Source organism: Malassezia globosa, assembly GCF_000181695.2.
Source record: "Malassezia globosa CBS 7966 chromosome Unknown mgl_sf_1.1, whole genome shotgun sequence".
NCBI classification, from domain to species: Eukaryota; Fungi; Basidiomycota; class Malasseziomycetes; order Malasseziales; family Malasseziaceae; genus Malassezia; species Malassezia globosa.
The window spans coordinates 711,686-730,634 of NW_001849874.1; the positions used below are offsets into that span (position 1 = coordinate 711,686).

An 18,949-nucleotide genomic window follows, 5' to 3' on the forward strand; every position below is an offset into this window, starting at 1 on the left:
GGTACCTGTACCGCAATCCAAGGTGGTCCTGCATCTGTCATAAGCGCACCTAAGGCAAGGCTGATCGCTTCTGTTCCCACTTAAAGGCTGAAACAAGATAAAATGTCCATTTTTACGACAGGCGCGCCATGCGTGCATTCGCCTGACTCCACTCCATCGAAAAATGCAACCGAATCCACCATTAACCACGTTGAAGTTCAGGTCGAAAGGCAGCATGCGTACCGGCACCGTCTTCCATTCATACAAAAAGATCGGATAAACACCACAAGCAGGTGAGTGACAGAAGACTCATGTCCCATATGTTCTGGCGATCTACAAGCACAGTTCTCACAAGCATCACTATGTAAGCAACAAGAATAGAGGGGGAACTGACCACAAAGCGTGGCGCCTAGTGCTTGATTGCCTGAACCTTCATCGTATCAAATGCAAGGCGCTCATCATCAGCAGCCTGAACTTCCTCAAGGAGCGGCGTCACATAGCGAACGTCCTTTTTGTCGTTAACATTTTATTCTCTGGTGCCACAACACAGTCATACGTACATCTTCTGGCTTGGTCCACTGATCCTTGGGAAGATCGTGCTGCAGAATCGAGCACTGAACAGCCCGTCGCATGCGGTAGACGCGGTCATATTGTTCCAGAGGAGGCACGCGAGAGAGAGCCTGATGTATACATGTGAGCGCCAGTTCCAAAGACAAGCAATGCCTTCCTCGCAACGCAGAAAAGCGACATCTGATCTTAACGTACCTTCTGCATCTGGTGGTTTTCTTCCACAATCAGGTCATCGTAGCGGAGACCCATTTGACGGTAGCCAGCAGCGTGTGCGTACGCATTGGCAACCGGCTGTACGAGTTTAAGCAGAGTCGGGGACGACTTGATAAACTTTGCGAGCGAGATCGACTTCTGAAAATGAGGTAAGTATATTGCCTATACGACTAGCAGTAGTCCATACGTACCGACGCCATGGTGCCTTCTCCGCCAACAATCAATGGATTATAGGAAGATTCAAATTTGATAGCCATCTCCGCCAATCCGTTCCGTCCCGCGCCGGTGATTTCCAATAACACATCACGTGAAACATCATCTCCACATGTGTGCACAGAGGTGTTGTGGCGGCGTTGCCTAGCCACTCCTCAGGCACAAGCGACAGCCGCCCGCTGATGTGGAGGCGCTTCATTTGTTGTTATACACGAAGTGGCTAGCTTAGTTCGAACAGCAAGCTGTCATTGAGTGAGAGAATAGACCATTGTGATGCCTGAGCCCCGCGCGCAAACAATCGCTGTTCTGGGAGGCGGAATATCGGGTCTCACAGCTGCATTCACTTTATCCAGAAGACTCCCGCGTGATCAGTATCGCATCATTGTGGCTGAAGCGAGCTCTCGTCTCGGTGGGCATGTTCAGAGTGAGCGCATATCAGTACTCGGCGAAGATGGGCCAAGAGCATTGTACGAGTGGGGACCTCGAAGTATTCGACCTGTTGGGTACAAAGGTCGTCGTACAATCGAGCTTGTACGTTCGGATGACTAACGTAGCTTCATCAACTCTCTTTGGCAGACCGGATGGTGTTAGTGCCACGAACGTCTGCGTCTGCTCAAAACCGTTTCTTGTACCATAATGGAAAAATACAGAAAATCCCATCAACACTTTTTTCGGCCATGAAAGCCATGTACAAGCTGCCAATCTTTGAAGGTGTCCTTTCTGATCTCGTGAATGAATGGCGCGTCCCACGCTCCAAGTCTCTGGCATATTTCCATGGAGACGAATCCGTGCATGATTTCTTTTCTCGTCGTGTAGGTCCTCGGATAGCCGACACGTTCGTTTCGGCTATAATTCATGGCATTTACGCAGGGGATTCGCGTCACCTCAGTGTGAAAGCTCTAATGCCATCGCTAGTTGAACTGGAACAGACACACGGGGGAATTCTTCGTTCCTTTTTGCCAAAGCTGTTGAATAGCCAGTACCGAGCTCCTCAAAGTACTGTGATGCCCACTGACCAGGCAAAAATGGCCGATGTAGAGTCACGATTGAACCCTGCATTAGTCAAGCAGCTACCTTCGACAAGCATTTACTCCTTTCCTCAGGGTCTCGGTGAGATTGTTCAGGCGCTCGAGAACGAGTTGATTGCAGCTCCCAATGTGGAAATATGGAAAGACTCAGCCTGTGAACACATTGCTGCTGAGTATCCATTCAGACTAACTTTGCGGCATATGAAGGAACCTCTTTATGCTGACCGTATCATTGCCGGTGTTCCATCCCATCATCTTGCCCGACTTCTTCCCGATCTTCCACACTTGGCACACAATCCTGCGGCCCACCTAGCCGTTGTAGATGTAGTGCTAGCCCGGCATGACCGCGCAGCTTCATATGAGCTACCAGTCCATGGTTTTGGCTATTTGGTTCCTCGTTCCGCGAAGCCGAATCCTCATGACATTCTTGGTGTTATTTTCGACAGCGATGCAATGCCTAACCAGCTCGAAATATTGCGCTCCGAGACATGTTCGCTTTCTAGCCAACCTTTCACAAAACTGACAGTAATGATGGGCGGTCCATACTGGCGTGAGCGAGCATCATTGCCTTCGGAAGAGGAGGCTGAAGAACGAGCACTTCGCGCGCTGCACACTCAACTTGGTATTCCATTGACGGTGCTCTCAAGACAAGTAAGGCATGTTCGGTCGCGTGTCCTCACCGATACAATTCCTCAATATCTCGTGGGTCATCCACAACGAATGCAGGAATTGCACACGATCATATCTACGCAGGCGCCATGGCAACACCGTCTGTCGCTCCTTGGATACAGCTACGGTGGTGTCGGAGTCAATGATTGCATAGCCACTGCTATGGACACATGTGAGGCCATATCCGACTATGAGCTGGGCCTCGATGCTCAACCCTATCAACGGGACATGACAGGTCTAAAAGAAGCTGCTCGGTGCGCCTGATGCAAAGTTTGGCTCTCATTATCCGTTTCGCACACATACACCCGGATCTTTCTTTTAATTCCTTACTCTATAGCATATTTACTTACGGTAGAAGGACAACAGGTCTTGCACATCATCCTTTGAGCCCAGGAACACGGGCACGCGCTCGTGAATTTTTGTCGGTTCGACATCGAGCACACGCTTCTCGCCTGTCGTGGCAACGCCACCAGCCTGTTCAATCAAGAAAGCCATAGGGAATCCCTCGTACAGAAGACGCAGCTTACCGCTCGACGACTTCTTGTCTGCTGGGTAGCCAAAAATTCCACCGTATAGCAATGTGCGATGCACATCAGCAACCATTGAGCCAATGTAGCGGGCCGAATATGGCTTTTTACCCTCACCAGGGAATTTGATCGATTCAAGGTACTTGAGCACTGGCTCATGGAAGTACATAGAATTGCCCTCATTGAACGAGTAGATGTTGCCTCGCGTAGGGATCTCAATGTTCGGGTGTGTAAGAACGAACTCACCAACGTCATTGTTAAGTGTAAAGCCATTCACACCCGAACCAGTGGACAGCACAATATTGGCAGATGAGCCGTACATGCAGTAACCAGCGGCGACCATCTCACGTCCAGGGCGTAAGACATCTTGCAACGTGCCTTCCGAGCCCTCCCGGACTCTGTAGATACCAAAAATTGTTCCAATATTGACACCCGCATCAATGTTGCTGGATCCATCAAGTGGATCGAATACAACACAGTACTTGCCGGCGTGACCACCATGATCCTTGACGATGATAACCTGCTCTTCTTCTTCCGAAACAAGCACGGCCGACTGGCCCGACGCTATTAGTAGTTTAACCATAACCTCATTTGAAAGCACATCAAGCTTCTTTTGGTCCTCTCCCTGCACGTTTTGGTTGCCTGCAATACCCACCATGTTGTTGACGCGGGCTTTGCGTACCATGTTTTCAATTACTTTGCAGATGGTTTGCAAGGACGTAAGGAGGAGCGTCATCTCGCCTGTGACAGCATCATTTTGTGTACGAGCACGAATGCCCTCAGAAAGCACATGGCGCGAAAGAGTGATAATGTCTGTCTGGTGTTGCTGGTTCTCCATAACGAAGTTGAGAAGATAGACGGGTGGATGACTAGTGCTTCAGGGTCTGCAGCCCTTTACGGCCCCCGGGTCTTAACGTGCCACGTGGAGGTGGCAACCGCGCACAAGTCCAACTTGTGCTTTCAAAAACGATTTGAGCGCGTGGCACGTACACCATGTCCCTAAGTAAGCCCGACACATGCACGCACGGTCCATTTGTCCACAAATCATGCAACTAACACTCGAATTAAACCGTGTTGTGATTATTAAATAAGCCTACAAGAATCAGGGAAAGAGCACGATCAACTACTTATGGCGCATAAGTGTTCGACGCATAGCACGAATGGCCACGCAGTCCGCATCACCCAGTATAAAGGTACCTAGTCAGACTTTTTGTCCGACTTGAGCGCAGTTGAAATAACATTCTGCAGCTCCGGGAGAGTGTTATTCTGCAGGTATGAGGCGGCTTTGTTGAGACGCTCACGAATCGGCACCTTGTTGTCAACTGCCTCTTTCGAGAGATCCTTGTACGTCGAGCTCAGAACATTCACATAGGGTTCAAGGCGTTTCTGAGCCTCGGCTGGAAGCGTCGTGGCAAACTTCTCGAGACCTTCGATCTCCGAAAGCAGGCCATTGACCATGCCTGAAGCTTTCTTTTCGCCCTCGGCCACTTCCTGCGATGTCTTGTCTGACATTTCCTTCGACAGACCGAGGAACTTCTCGTGCAAAGCAGCAATAGTCGAGCCTGTCTTCTGAACATACGCATTCTCGTTCTGCTGTAGCTGCTCCACGGCCTTGCCAGTCTGTTCGTAGATTGACTTGGCTGGTGCCTTGATATGGCTCTCGTAGATGTCCTGTGACATCTGATGAGCCTGGTTAATATTACCCTTGCCCCTGGCATACAGATCGCTCCATGAAGCCTCAAAGGGGTACGGAACTTTGCCCTTGACAAACTTTAGCGTCTGGACGGCATAGTCGTCAGCCTGCTTGAGAGGCTTGTTGACCCTATTCAAAAGCGGCATAGCAAACGCAAGGATGCGAATGAAGAGGCATTCATACAGATCTACCACACGCTGAAGAATCGGGTGATTGTTCAAGATGTTCTGCACAAAGCCGAGCGCCTGAGCCACAAGCGGAACATCCAGAACGAACTGCAGAGTCTGGCTCCTGATTACCGGACGGTTGTTGAAGTCGATTTCACGCATCGTATCAGTGGTGACTGGAAACGTTTGATGCGTACTCCCGTTTTTTGTATATGCTGTGCAATATAATAATGCGTATGTAACTTCCGACTAACTTAATCCGTCAACGAGCACTTGATAAGTTGCGCTTCTGATTGGCTCAGTACCTCCATTCTGGTTTTGAACCACATCGTGCATACTTATACCTGAAACTCTGTGGCGAACACGGACCAATGAGCAAACAGTGTGCATTTGTACTTGTCTACTGATCATGTCAACTACGCATGGTGTACATGACGCAGCTCGTGCCCGATCCATCAGCCCGCCAGCGAGCGACGACAATTCAAATTTGAGCGTGTAACTTCATTAATTTTTGAGACAGCGCACGACCCAGTCATGGATCGTCAGCGAGCCTCTTCCCACATGTCCTCTCCAATACGGAAGGGCGAAACCAACGCACTAGGGTCATTCATATCTTCCTCCGGCTCGCTTGGGTTTTCTAGATCGAGAGGAGCATATAGTTGCTGCAACTCAGCATATTCGCGGTGTCGTTGTTCCATGTGATACGCTGCATATAGCCCCAAAAATCCACCTACCAAGTTAGCCACAACGTCGCCGAGCTGGAAGGTTTTGTACTTTGAGTTTGGTCAATATACCGTCACCTATCCTTCAGAACATACCGGTAGAGTGCTTTGGATAAACTCTGAGCCGACGCAACCGACTACAAGACTTGTGAAAACAGTTACAATGAGAGGCACTAGCCGCCACCATAGTATGTGGTGTGCGAACTGCACGCATCAGGTCAGTGTCATATGCGACAGCATTCATTTACCTGTTCTACCTCCCACATGCGATAGCATAGATAGGTTGCCTTTCGTATGAGTAAGAAAGTCGCACGGATCCTGTATTCTACCGGTACGTACAAGCATGAATCCAAAAAAGTGCATAACTTTGTCATTTAGATAGACATAATCTTGAGCTGAGGGATGGAATCTTTATATTAGCATCTTAATAAGTAAGTGTATGCCACGAACCCTAGAAGCCCCATAATCGCCAAGACTACGACCAGGATGGTAAACATCACAGGTCTGACACGAAGAGGCGGATCCCATTGGTTCCATGTCCGACCTCCAGATAGCTTTACGGGCACAGACCATAGCAGCGAGTTTCTTACAGATTCAACTGATGAGAGGTGTTTAGAGACAAAGCCCACGGCCGTGCTCGAAATGCTACTCATTTCACGGCAAGTCAGTCCAGTAACGTCGACGGCCAAAAATTTGGCTCTGCGCGTTGGGAACAATCTCTTGGAGTATAAGCAGTGGAGTAGGCAAGATTTCCAAGCGCGTGACGATTGCTGCATTCAAGCATTGAACTTCGAAATCCAAAGCGCCGCTTCCATATTGGCTTGATAGATATCTGTTCATATTAGTTCCTATTTCCTGGCATTGAGGTTCTCAAATTCCACAGCTTTCCAAATAATTGAGTAAATCACATCTACGGAGACTCCTGATCTACAGGTATACCAAAGTAAATATAATAGGGGAATAGGTGTCGTCCTGGAGGAAAGTGTGTCTGTATTCTGGGGCCTGCCCAGAATAGTGGGGTTGTCGTTTCGAAAAAGCAAATATAAGTCAATGTCGAATGCTGGCATGCAACTGATAATCATCCCAGTGCGCATACACGCAACGACACGTAGATGAAGACAGAGTGGGTCGATTCGTGCATAATATGAAAGAGAATATTGCGAACAGCGTCCACAAGCCCAGCCAAGGAGCTTTCCATCTCATGCATACGTATTTGAGCGAAGGGTCATGCGAGAGTTTGATCGACGAATCCCACTAGGAATGACATTCGTCAGATAACGCTGCATCCCATCTGAAGCCACTTGTATCGCACGTGCCGTCTTGCCATTGCGCGCAGGCGTACTTTCAACAGATCGTGGATCTTGACATGTGTTGCTCTTATCGGAAGGGTAAGGGTAAGATGCAGCCATGCCTTGTGATGAACGCATGGATGTGTACATCTGCCGTTGCTCCATGGATGCCATCATTGCAGTTGAGCTCGATCGAGGAAGGCTTGTGGTAACACGCGCTTGATCATAATGGCGGACTGCAGCAAAGGTGGGCTCCTCTTCATCATGAGCCTCATCCGGAGATGAAGTGGCTGAACCATTGTCATCTGTAAGCTCTGCCTCAGAGATGGACGAGGCTGATCTTGTTGTCTCCGAGTTCCGTACATGAAGCGACATCGCCTTGAGTGTTGCCGTGGGTGTGAGCAATCCCTTGGAAGGACGTGCTGCCTGAGCGCGAGGCGGCGAAACACGTTTGGGCGTGGAGGGCTGGCTCTTTGGATGGTTATTCCAGCATGGAACCTGTGACGCAGGGAGATTCCGCAACGCTACTCGGCGTTCAGACGCACGGGCGTATCTATCACATTCGCGGCCCGCATCGCATCCCCGCAGGAACATTTCGCGACGTCCAGCGTCAGCGCGGGTCTCGAATCGACGGAAGAAGGGACTAAAATGAAACATGATCTCATCCTCCTCAATGCGAAGGTCGTAGTCAAGTAGGTAGAGCAGTTGCTTCTCCATCAAATTGACCTCAGCTTGGGAGAAAAACACACAATATCTCATCCAATGCTTGTTTTTCGGCGAGGAGTCGTTCAAATACTTCGCAGCCACAATAAGTGAAGCAAGAAACACACGATGACGCGTGCATGGCATACCTTTAGCAATGCGAGGCAGACGGTTCTTCAGACGGTCCAAGTATACCAGTGTACTTAGCAGCGTTGGGACCTGCACATTGCTTTTTTCCACTAGCATCATAATAAATGCCTCCAAGCTCGGCAAGTTCTGAGTTCGAACTGCATTTGTGCCATCGCTCGACTCTGGTGAGCATTGGATTACATTGGACGCTTGCTTGGCGATGTAAGCGACCATGTCCCGCGTGACTGGGTAGCGGATAAGATCTGTCAAGGAAGGATTATGCACGATGCGCGGCAAAAGGCTCGCAGGATGCCGGCGCAATGCGCTGCTAGAAAACATTGCAACGCTAGAAGCTGACATGATTAAGGTTAAACAAAACAGGCGTGTGGGAAAGGGTCAGACAAAGTGATCGTGAAATGAGTAGATGCCGCGCTCAACGCTGAATGAAAATATCTTTCCCAATGCGAACCAGCGTCAGAGGGTGGGGGAGGGAATATGCGTAATGTTAGGGAGGTGGAAGTGATACGAGGTTCTCGTAGAGGCCTGGAAAGATTCGATGTTAGCTGGTCCGTTTCTACGAGCTAGCCAGCCCAAAGCTCTAGCTAGTTTTAGACCGCGCTGACGTACTCGGTGTATTACTGGCTCCGTTAGTACATGATCAGTCTGACATCTTCCTCGTGCTTTCAACGTACCTAAGCGTCCACGCGGCAGGGTCTGGATCTGCCAGGGGTACGATGCTGTGTGTGCGCGAGTGTGTCTTTACGCAGCACGACAGGGGGGATTGAGGGTGAAAAGGAGATTTGGCCCTGGACCATTGACATTATGACTGGCTTCTGACATTCGCCTCTGTAAGGAATCCGCGCCCATACAGACTCCACGAACGTGCATATGATCAATGACAGCATCGCCAGGCTGGTCACAAGTCAATTTAAACTACATGTGCTTCTACACCTTGCATGTCCCTACATGTATGAACATCCAATTCGCCGTGGATCACGTGAAGATTCATCCCCTGACGACGAGGTCTGTGCGTCGTGGAATTTCTCCTTGCACATCAGAGGAACGGAAGGGAAATGGAGGTGGGTCCTTCAGCGCTTCGACATAGGTTCGATATTGCGCCAATTCGGCGCACAAAAAATCATGTCTTCTGCGCCAATTGTCCAGCGCCTTGTGTCTGGCTCGTCTATCGCTGCGCCACAGAATGAGCATGGATTCTTTGATACGCTCGTGTTCGTAAAGTTCGCTTTTCACATAGGCGATGTATTGATGTAGATTTTCTGTCTGCTCGGGGAGGGGAAGCATGGTGCGGCTCACAGTCGAGTCGGGCGGCAACCAAGTTTGCAACGTGTGCACTGACGAACTGAGCTTCGTCTTTCCACGAAAAAGTTTGGTCCAAAAGTTTACCGCAGCATTCGCGGTTGTCTTCGGAGCCGGGCTCACAGTGTTGCATAGTGCCTCCATGCCAGATGTGATATGAAGCCATCCGTAATCAATGTTCGAGCACCCGCCGTGGAATGGGACATGGCTGATTCGCCCGCCGATATATTGGCACATTCTAGCCCACTTTTCCATAACCGTAAGTGAGGCAAAAAAGTGGTGAATACTACCATCTTGAAGAGCGATAGACATGTAAGGCATATCTGCTCGTGCACCTGGCTCCAGTTTCGCGACCGACTGGGCAAGGGGCAAAACGCGCTCTAGTTTCTTGGCTATACCCTGCGGCGTGCTAAACAGTCTCAGAGAGTCACAACAAAGCTCAACATGAAATAGTGTGCGCGATTTCCGTCCATGCCATTGTTGTTTTGGATCATGCACGATGGCACAATCCATGTCGCTTGTCAAGAAACACTCAGTGTCCGTAAATTTTCCACAATTTGAATCGGGCAGTTTCACTTCTGACATTTCTTCAGGCTTGCTCAGGGCTTGTAAATTGCCGCGCATCTGATGCCCATTGCTTCGGACTCGGTTCAGTTTGATGAGAGAGCCACGGCCCCGTGAGAGCGCACGCTTCATAGCGCCGCCTTCTGATTTTGAGACAGGGAAATTTTCTTTGAGGGCTTCAGGGAGCTCTAAAGGGCTGGTACGGATAGATGTGTACATATATGTCAAAGCTTCTAGGATGGTTTCTGGCACATCTTCGAACGCACATGTTTCTTCCAATGCCCATTTGGTATTTTGAACAAAGTCCTGCATGTTCATGTGGCGCTCCAGATCGGCGAGATGCCAGTCTGTGTTTAGAAGGAGCAAGGAGTAGGTGACACTGTGCACAGCTACTGCGTTACGGAATGGTGTTGCTGGATTACACTTGATGTATCGCATGCTAAGTGTTTTGAGGATCTCGTCCATTTTGTTGGTTTCGGCAAGTAAATACAGACGCAAGCATAATTCTCGCAGAGCTTCAAGCACAGTCGATCCAGTCCAGTCAAATTTCTCGAAAAAATATTCCCTGGCTTGCGTTTGTACGAGCCCTGAGCCAGAGAGCCAGCTTGCCATTTCTTCCAACGGCATCCATGAGCTGTCAGCAGTCCAACAATAATCTGCTGCCTGTGCTGCTTGGTGGTTGGTCCAACACGAGCTGTCTGTAATGCATGAATGGACGAGTCGATCTTGTTTTTCAGCTGGAATCTGCTGATTCACCAGCGGAATCTTACTGTATTTCCATAAATTCGGGTCATGCTCTGGCGGTTCTCGCTCCACAGCGGGTGTCGTGGCTTGGTAAATGCCAGCCAAACTAGGTATACGCGTTACAACAGGCACATGGGGATGTGTGTCTAATGCAGACATCATGCTAAACGGATCAAGCTCATGAGTCTCCGAACATGTGGGCACATCATGCCACACTATTTCAGAGCTCGGCGTGCGCGACAAGTCTGTATCGCTGGCCAATCCAAGCGCTTCTTTATTTGGGGGTTCATGGGAGTGCAAACAACTCTGATCTTTCGAGTTTGATTCAATCAAGTCGGATTGAAAAGAGTGAGCTAGGGCGAAGGAACGTGGGCGAGAGCCCGCACTCCAGGAAAAAATTCTCGATATACCTGATTCAAAGAGTGGTGTCAACGTCCAACTGAAGGATCTTCGTCCAGTGTGAGTGGTATCAAGTGCATGGTCAGTTTGTGTATGTTCCACCTTTCGCTCGTTGTCTTTCTGGAAGGCAGGCGTGAGCGAAAAGCGGCGTGTCCCATTAGGTGCAGGAGCCTCATCTGATGTTGAGGCAGATATGATTCGTGTTTTCGATGCCGGCAGCATCGTGAATGTAGTCGATTAGGGCCTTTGACATAAATGTTTGTCACATTGAATTGACGCCCTCAGTTGGCAGGGCTAAATTGGTCGTGGCCTTTGGTCAGGTTTTCGCTGCTCTTGTGTGTCACGACAGCATCACGACTCTCAACATGTTTATGTGGAGACAAGTGAATGGAGGGCCATCGCTGACTCATCAGGCTCAAAAATTGTCAACAGCCCAGCAGATTTTTTCTACACTATAGTGGGCTCCGTGAGGAACAGCTTAGGACGATGAAGTCTTCGTTCCGCTTCGCGAACGTATGCGGCACGGTATACCAGCAGGGGAACATACAATTCACGGGAAATGGAGACTGCCTGTATTCGCCCGTGGGGAACCGTTTGTCTGTGTTTGATCTTGTGCGGAATGTGTCGTTTACGCTTCCCTTCGAAACTCGAAAACCTATTGCGCGCGTCGCCATTTCACCGGCAAACACTAGCCTAGTGCTTGTAGCAGATGAAGATGGACATGCTCTTCTGATAAACGTACACCGACGTGCCCTTCTTGCACACATGAATTTCAAGCTCCCTGTGCGCGACGCGCAATTCTCGCCAGATGGCCAATATCTGGGGGTTACACACGGCACACAAGTCCAAGTATGGCGCACACCCAGTGTATTGGTCCGGGAATTTGCGCCATTCGTGCTTCACCGCACATATGTTGGTCACTTTGATGACGTCTTGAGCATTACCTGGTCACGCACAGGTCGTTTCTTTTTGACAACTTCCAAGGATATGAGTGCACGTTTGTTTAGTTTGGACCCTGTACCCGGATTCCGCCCTAAAACATTCTCTGGGCATCGTGATGCTGTGATCCGCGCATTCTTTTCGCTTGATGAACAGACTATTTATACTGTGTCGCGCGATGGTGCCGTCCTGGTCTGGCAAGACAAAGATGAGATGGGCGAGCTTGAAAGTGCTGAACAGGCTGAGGGTTCATCGAGTGATCCAGAGCATGCAGTAGGTCTCACACGGTGGGGTGTTGCCTCGCGTCACTATTTCTACCAAACACAGACGCAAGTGACGTGTGCCGACTTTCACGCCGGCACATCTCGACTGGTCGTAGGGTTTTCGTCGGGCCTTTTCTCATTGCGAGACATGCCGGACTTCACGGAGATTCATGCTTTGAGTATTAGCCAGGAAAAAATCACGAGTGTGGCCATCAACAGTACTGGCGAGTGGCTCGCATTCGGCGCGCAGCGTCTGGGCCAGTTGCTTGTATGGGAATGGGCAAGTGAGTCGTACATTCTTAAGCAGCAAGGCCACTTTTTCGACATGAACACGGTTGCTTACGCACAAGATGGACAGATTGCTGTTACTGGTGGCGATGATGGCAAAGTAAAGGTTTGGAACACACTCTCGGGCTTCTGCACTGTGACTTTCTCCGACCACTCTGCGCCTGTATCGTGCGTCGAGTTCGCAAAACAAGGCCAGGTTCTCTTTAGTGCGAGTTTGGATGGAACAGTTCGCGCATACGATCTGATTCGCTATCGAAACTTCCGTACGTTCACGAGTCCGACACCTGTGCAGTTCGTGAGCCTGGCCGTTGAGCCTAGCGGTGAAGTTGTCTGTGCTGGAAGCTCCGATGCATTTGATACTTATATGTGGAGTGTTCAGACTGGCAAGTTGCTCGAGATTCTCTCGGGTCACGAGGCGCCGGTGACGGGTCTTGCGTTCGATCCAAGCGGCAGTGGCCTGCTTGCGAGCACGAGCTGGGATCGCTCTGTGCGGCTATGGGAGGTGTTCAGACGCAGCCAGCATACCGAATCGATGTCGTTGTCGTCCGAGGGCCTTGCCCTTGCGTTCCGCCCAGATGGCTTGCAAGTGTGCGTCGCATCATTAGACGGCCAACTAAACTTTTTCGATGCCAAGTCGGGCGCACATATGGCTGTGATTGATGGGCGACGCGACATCGCGGGAGGACGGCGTCTCGATGACAAGATCCAGCAGCGGAACAATGCAGCCGGCTCTGCATTTACAAGTGTGTGCTATAGTGCGGACGGATCATGTGTTCTTGCAGGTGGAAACGCCAACTATGTGTGCCTGTACGATGTTCGTGAGCATGTCTTGTTAAAGCGCTGGACACTTAGCTTGAATTTAGCACTCGATGGCACACAAGACCGTTTGGACTCTCGTCAGATGACTGAGGCAGGAAACATTGCCTTGATCCATGACCTCTCAGACGAAGACGAACTTACATTGGAAGAGCGAACCGATCGAAGCCTTCCGGGAGTTCAACGCGGTGATCTCAGCAAGCGGTCTACCCGGCTTCAGGCACGGACAAAGTGCGTACGCTTCTCGCCGACCGGCCGAAGCTGGGCCGCAGCATCTACCAGTGGTCTGCTTATTTACAGCCTAGATGAACTGGCTACGTTCGATCCTACTGATCTGGATATGGACCTTACACCACAAGCTGTACGTGCCGCCTCTTTACAGGGGCATGCACTTGTCGCCCTCTTGGGTGCACTGCGACTAAACGACCCTATACTGGAAGCGGAGGTGTACGAACGGACCAAGCCACATGAAATTTCACTCGTTGCTCAGCAGCTTCCTACTGTCTACCTAGCGCGAGTACTTGCGCTTGTCGCTTCGCGTATGAATCCAGTGAGTCAAAGTCCACATGTGGAATTCCACCTCTCTTGGCTGACGGCTCTGTTCCAACGCCATGGCGAAGAGATCCGCGCTCACAGCACCACGGTATATGCGCCGGTTTTGCGGGCCGTTCAAATGGCCCTGAATGAGCTGCGTTCAAATGTGAAGACGACAGCCGACCGAAATATGGCCACTATCCTGTACATATGGAATGTGTTTTCCTCACGGGCAACAAGCATGGAGAGTGCTGGCACGAACGGCATTTCTACTAACACAGCACAATAGACCCTTGGCCGTGTACTTGATTTTAGTTGTTTCATATACTACACGAAAGAGAATTCAGCACTATCGACTCCATTGGGTACCGTTGGCACTTGCAGGTGTTTGGTTCCGGTATCTTGCTGCCTTTTCATCGCGCGCACCATAAGAGCGGCGATCCACTCGTTGCCGCTTGCCACGCCGCTCATCGTTGTCTTCATCGTCCGGATGATTGTGCTCACGGTCCTTTTTCACTTTCAAGCCTGTGCCGATCGTTACATTCACTTTTGGCGGCACAGCAAAGCCAAAAGCCTTGGCAACTTTCGCAAGGTCTAGCTGATGGATATCGTAGATTCTCTTCAATGAATACGAGCCATATGCCTGAATGTACGACCGATAGCCCTCTTTCGCAGATTGATGCAGATAATAGTTCTTCGAAATCAGCTTCTCGAGCTGGTTTTGTACATTTGCAATCTTGTTGGGTGGGAACGTGTACTCGTTCAGCGGCACTTTCGCCACTTTGAGAAACCGCAAGAACCCGAGCTCACTTGGCAGAAGAAAGAGGAGCGAACGGCCATGTTTTCCACCACGCGCGGTTCGACCTACACGATGGATGTAGTCACGCGGATCGTCCGGCGGGTCATACTGGATGATCCAGTCCACGGCCGGAATGTCCAGACCACGCGCCGCTACGTCGGTGCACAGAAGCGTGCCACTCTCGGCGTTGCAGAACTCGAAAAATGTGTTGCTACGCTTCTGCTGCTTCTGCTTTCCATGGAGATCCAGTACGGGTACATCGATGTAGTTCAGCAGCTCGCCGTGAAATTTAACACTGTTGCAACTGTTCATAAACACGATGATCTTCTTGCCGGCATTGCGCTTAAGGAAAGTGAATAGGAGCAGGAAGCGCTTGTCGCTGTCGCACACAACGTAACCTTGCTCCAGCTTCGACACGGTTGATGCTGCCATCTGTTCATGTACATTGATGTAGAGCGGCCCTGGTCGCAATGAGATACGCGCCAAATCCTGAACTTTCGTCGTTTGTGTCGCTGAAAACAACATGGTCTGCCGGTGTTCCTGTGGCAGGATCTTGACAATTTGACGCATTTCGTCTTCAAATCCAATCTCGAGGATTCGGTCAGCTTCATCAATAATGAGAGTCTTTAAATTTGTAAACACGAAACCTTTCGTGTTTTGCAAGTGGTCCAGAAGACGGCCAGGCGTAGCAATAATCAGATTCACACCTTTCTGAAGCTTGTCAGCTTCAGCTTTGCGGTTCGCCCCACCCATGATGATTCCTAACGTTTGGCTTTGATGTGCCATAAGCTCTTTCGCAACGCCAAAGATCTGGAGTGCTAGCTCTCGAGTGGGAGAGATTACTATGGCGCCCGTGCCGTTGCGGGGCTTGAACTTGAGTCGCTGCAGCATCTCAATAGCAGGGATCAAAAAGGCAAGTGTCTTACCACTACCTGTCTGCGCAGCACCTAGCACATCTTTACCAGCCAGCAAAGGGGGAATGCATCGCTCTTGGACTTCCGTCATGGTTTTGAATCCCATCGCGTCGAGTGCTTTAGATGTTGCAGGCGTCAAGTCCAACGCCGTGAACGGCTTACGATCTGGCAGCTTTTCAGATGATGCTTCTGCTTTCTTAGCATCTTGCTGAAGCTCACGCTCCAGTCGTGCTTCTTCAGCGTCTGGAGCCGCATGTTTCGCCATTATCGTCTCAAAACGGATGTCTGGAAAGGAGCCATGCATTCAAAGGAAAAAAAAAATTTGTGTGCATTGTCGGTATTTTTAGTCAGCCGATTCACCTGAACTCCATTTGCAAGATCTTTGAGAGACAAATTTTGTAGCTTCCATTGAACGACGTCGAGACAAGCAGCACTTGCAGCACACGCATTCGTAGCACACACCAACCTGCATCGAAAACTTAGACATGCAGCCACGAGAAAAACGTGTGCGTGCGCAAGAAAAGTCGGCTGCAAACATCGCTCCTTCTAAGTCGACACCCACGTTGCGCGACGCCTTGTATGCACCATTTCGCGCCCTGGGCTATGTGACGAACGGTGTACCATTTGTACTTCAGGTTCGGTTTGGTGGAAAGGATGCACAGACACCAGATGTCAATGTCGTTACTTGTATCGGCGATACCTGGGAAATGTGGAATGCCGACCGTATGACGCTCTTATTCGTGGGTCCTGTCTTGCCAGATGCTATTTCTGCCATGGCGCATGCCACGTCGCCTGACAGTCTTCTGGTTGCTGCAGGTATGTCTGTGTATCGCTTTGCTCGCGGCCATGAAGTAGCCCGGTACGTTACAGCTGTAGAAGACGAGGGCATGATGGGATGCATGCTATCGTCCTTGTTGGTATTTGGTGACTACGTGTGCTCGTTGGCAGCTGATGGAACCAAGCTTTTTGTTTGGTCGCTATCTACAACAGAGCTACTCCAGATGGTGGAGCTGCATACCTCATGCATAGCCAGCTGCTTGGTTCATCCTGCTACCTACTTGAATAAAGTGGTTATTGGAAACACTGACGGTTCTCTCCAGCTCTGGAACGTGCGCACAGCATCACTCATTCATGCATTCCACGCAAAAGATGTCCGTGGTGGAAGAGATTCGTCTTCTGGTATCGTACATCTCACTCAATCTCCAGCGATTGACGTCCTGGCTGTGGCATACGCCGATGGTCTCGTCTCCTTGTACGATGTGCGCTTGGGAGAAGCGCTCTTCTCTGTGCATGTGGAAGGTGGACTAGCTCCTGGATGCCTTGCGTTCCGTACAGATAACGTCGCCCATACTCTCGCTGTAGGGACGCGGGCTGGATCAATTGTGCTCTTTGACCTGGATGCTGTGAATAATAATGATGTAATGGGAGGATCGCCACGTCTCTTACATTCTATGCAGCATGCTCATGACGGTGCTATTGGATCCATTGAGTTTGTGCCAGGCCAACCACTGCTCATATCATCAGGCGCTGACAATGCATTGAAGCAATGGTTCTTCGAATCACCTACCTTACCGCCCCGCATTCTCAAGTCACGCAGCGGTCACGCAGTACCGCCTCACCTTATTCGGTACTATGGTGATGATGGACGTGCTATGCTCTCTGCCTCGCGTGATCGAAGTGTGCGATGTCTGAGTGTGGTTCGTGACAGCCGGTCGTTTGAGTTGAGCCAAGGCTCTGTCGAGAGCCAATCACACAAATTGGCTGTGGAGGCTTCGTCTTTAAAATTGACGCCAGCGACGTCTATGTCCTTTAGCACTCTTCGCTCGCGCGACTGGGACGATGTACTCACGACGCATGCTGGTGATTGGAATGCTCACACGTGGACTGTTAGAAACAAGCGCATGAACACGGCAGTCTTGAATGTTGCGCGCAGCAAAAAGAGCAATGCCGTGGCGACGGCTAGCTGCATGACGGCATGTGGCAACTTTGCTCTTGTTGGCACGAGTGATGGCCGCATTGAAATGTACAATGTTCAGAGCCATATGCACCGTCGCACATTTCTCACTGAAAGCACAGTGCCTGTGTCGGATGTATGCTGTGACGCCCTGAATCAAGTGTGTCTTGCCAGTACACAAGATGGGTTATTGCACTACTTCGACTTTTTTACGGCGCGCAAGATAGCCACGGAGCGCATGCCGGCTGGCTGCTCCGCCCTTTGCTTGAATCGCGAGTCGAATCTCGTTGCGGCACTCGGTGACGACCTTGTGCTGAGCATTATCGATCTTGAAACGCGACGTGTGGTTCGTCGCTTCACTGGCTTCCGTGGACGAATTCTCGACGCTACGTTCTCCGCCGATGGCCGTTGGATTGTGTCATGTAGTACGGACAGTGTTGTCCGGACCTTCGACATTGCCACGGCACAACTCATCGATGCGTTTCACACACCAAGCATGGCCACAAGTGTCACGTTCTCACCCGCTGGCGACTTTTTGGCCACAGCGCACGTTGATAGTGTCGGTGTGCATTTGTGGGTAAACCGAGCGCAGTTTGCATCTGTGGCGCTGCGTGCGTTGGACATGGGCAATGTACTTGAAGAGCGTGAAGCGGCACTACCAACCGCACAAGGCGAAAGCTTGGACAATACGTCGCCTCATGATGCAGATGTCACAGGTCTGGATGTGGGCGAACCAGAACTTCAGCGCACATACACAAGTCCTCCGCAGTTGGGCGAGCCAGACAATCCACTTATCACACTCAGCACGATGCCGCGAGCACGGTGGATGACGCTCCTCCACCTCGACACGATTCATCGTCGCAATAAGCCCAAAGATCCGCCAAAGAAGCCGGAGAAAATGCCCTTCTTCTTAGACGCTGCTCCTACATCTACATCAACAACAACGCCACAGGTGCCGCAGGAGCGAGCGCCTTTCGAGTCGGCACGCAAGACAGATCTGATTTTCGAGTCTGACTTGGAGCGCCGTATGCGTGTGGCCGTGCAGGCCAATGACGTTGGTCCATTATTCACCTACTTGAACACCCTCTCTGTACCACAATTGGATCTGGAAATTCGCAGTCTCGAATCTGTGGAGCAACAAACGCTGTTTTTGCAAGCCATGGCTATGCGTATGAGAGCCAAGCTGGACTTTGAGGCCGTGCAATCTATGCTGCAGGCCTTCTTCACTTGTCACAGCGATGTGTTACAAGCCCATGGCGTGCATCCTGAGCAGGCCAGAGAGAACTTAGACGCTGCTTCTTCGGACGATGAAGAGCCTGGTATTCAGCTGGCCATGGCTCTTCGCGCAGTTCTCGTTGAACAGCGTAAGGAAGGCTCGCGGCTCATGGATGAACTGGATTACTGTCTTGGCACGCTGTCATTTCTCCGTCACGTGCCACTTTCGTTTGTGTGAACTTGCGTGTAGAGAGGAACGAGCTGGAGGCGCGCGCGCCTTTTGTAGATCATGTATGAAAGGT

General features: G+C 50.6%; 9 protein-coding genes across 9 annotated transcripts; 3 read left to right on the forward strand and 6 right to left on the reverse strand.

Annotated features, from left to right (window-relative positions):
- Positions 1-388: 388 nt before the first annotated feature.
- Positions 389-962, reverse strand: MGL_0333 (uncharacterized protein; the record flags this gene model as incomplete). The annotated part of the gene is made up of 4 exons (XM_001732506.1): positions 389-487; positions 540-659; positions 745-900; positions 954-962. 4 exons carry the CDS (start codon positions 960-962, stop codon positions 389-391), a joined length of 384 nt encoding a protein of 127 aa, XP_001732558.1.
- Positions 963-1,652: 690 nt separating this feature from the next.
- MGL_0334 (uncharacterized protein) lies at positions 1,653-2,936 on the forward strand (the record flags this gene model as incomplete). Its single annotated transcript, XM_001732507.1, has 1 exon — positions 1,653-2,936. The coding sequence occupies one exon, from the start codon at positions 1,653-1,655 to the stop codon at positions 2,934-2,936; it is 1,284 nt and encodes a 427-aa protein (XP_001732559.1).
- Positions 2,937-3,014: 78 nt separating this feature from the next.
- Positions 3,015-4,037, reverse strand: MGL_0335 (uncharacterized protein; the record flags this gene model as incomplete). The annotated part of the gene is made up of 1 exon (XM_001732508.1): positions 3,015-4,037. The coding sequence occupies one exon, from the start codon at positions 4,035-4,037 to the stop codon at positions 3,015-3,017; it is 1,023 nt and encodes a 340-aa protein (XP_001732560.1).
- Positions 4,038-4,396: 359 nt separating this feature from the next.
- MGL_0336 (uncharacterized protein) lies at positions 4,397-5,221 on the reverse strand (the record flags this gene model as incomplete). The annotated part of the gene is made up of 1 exon (XM_001732509.1): positions 4,397-5,221. The coding sequence occupies one exon, from the start codon at positions 5,219-5,221 to the stop codon at positions 4,397-4,399; it is 825 nt and encodes a 274-aa protein (XP_001732561.1).
- A 1,759-nt stretch (positions 5,222-6,980) lies between these two features.
- Positions 6,981-8,261, reverse strand: MGL_0337 (uncharacterized protein; the record flags this gene model as incomplete). The annotated part of the gene is made up of 1 exon (XM_001732510.1): positions 6,981-8,261. One exon carries the CDS (start codon positions 8,259-8,261, stop codon positions 6,981-6,983), a length of 1,281 nt encoding a protein of 426 aa, XP_001732562.1.
- Positions 8,262-8,906: 645 nt separating this feature from the next.
- Positions 8,907-11,147, reverse strand: MGL_0338 (uncharacterized protein; the record flags this gene model as incomplete). Its single annotated transcript, XM_001732511.1, has 1 exon — positions 8,907-11,147. One exon carries the CDS (start codon positions 11,145-11,147, stop codon positions 8,907-8,909), a length of 2,241 nt encoding a protein of 746 aa, XP_001732563.1.
- A 264-nt stretch (positions 11,148-11,411) lies between these two features.
- On the forward strand, positions 11,412-14,054 carry MGL_0339 (uncharacterized protein; the record flags this gene model as incomplete). The annotated part of the gene is made up of 1 exon (XM_001732512.1): positions 11,412-14,054. One exon carries the CDS (start codon positions 11,412-11,414, stop codon positions 14,052-14,054), a length of 2,643 nt encoding a protein of 880 aa, XP_001732564.1.
- Positions 14,055-14,114: 60 nt separating this feature from the next.
- MGL_0340 (uncharacterized protein) lies at positions 14,115-15,743 on the reverse strand (the record flags this gene model as incomplete). The annotated part of the gene is made up of 1 exon (XM_001732513.1): positions 14,115-15,743. One exon carries the CDS (start codon positions 15,741-15,743, stop codon positions 14,115-14,117), a length of 1,629 nt encoding a protein of 542 aa, XP_001732565.1.
- Positions 15,744-15,963: 220 nt separating this feature from the next.
- On the forward strand, positions 15,964-18,885 carry MGL_0341 (uncharacterized protein; the record flags this gene model as incomplete). The annotated part of the gene is made up of 1 exon (XM_001732514.1): positions 15,964-18,885. One exon carries the CDS (start codon positions 15,964-15,966, stop codon positions 18,883-18,885), a length of 2,922 nt encoding a protein of 973 aa, XP_001732566.1.
- Between the last annotated feature and the right edge of the window lie 64 nt (positions 18,886-18,949).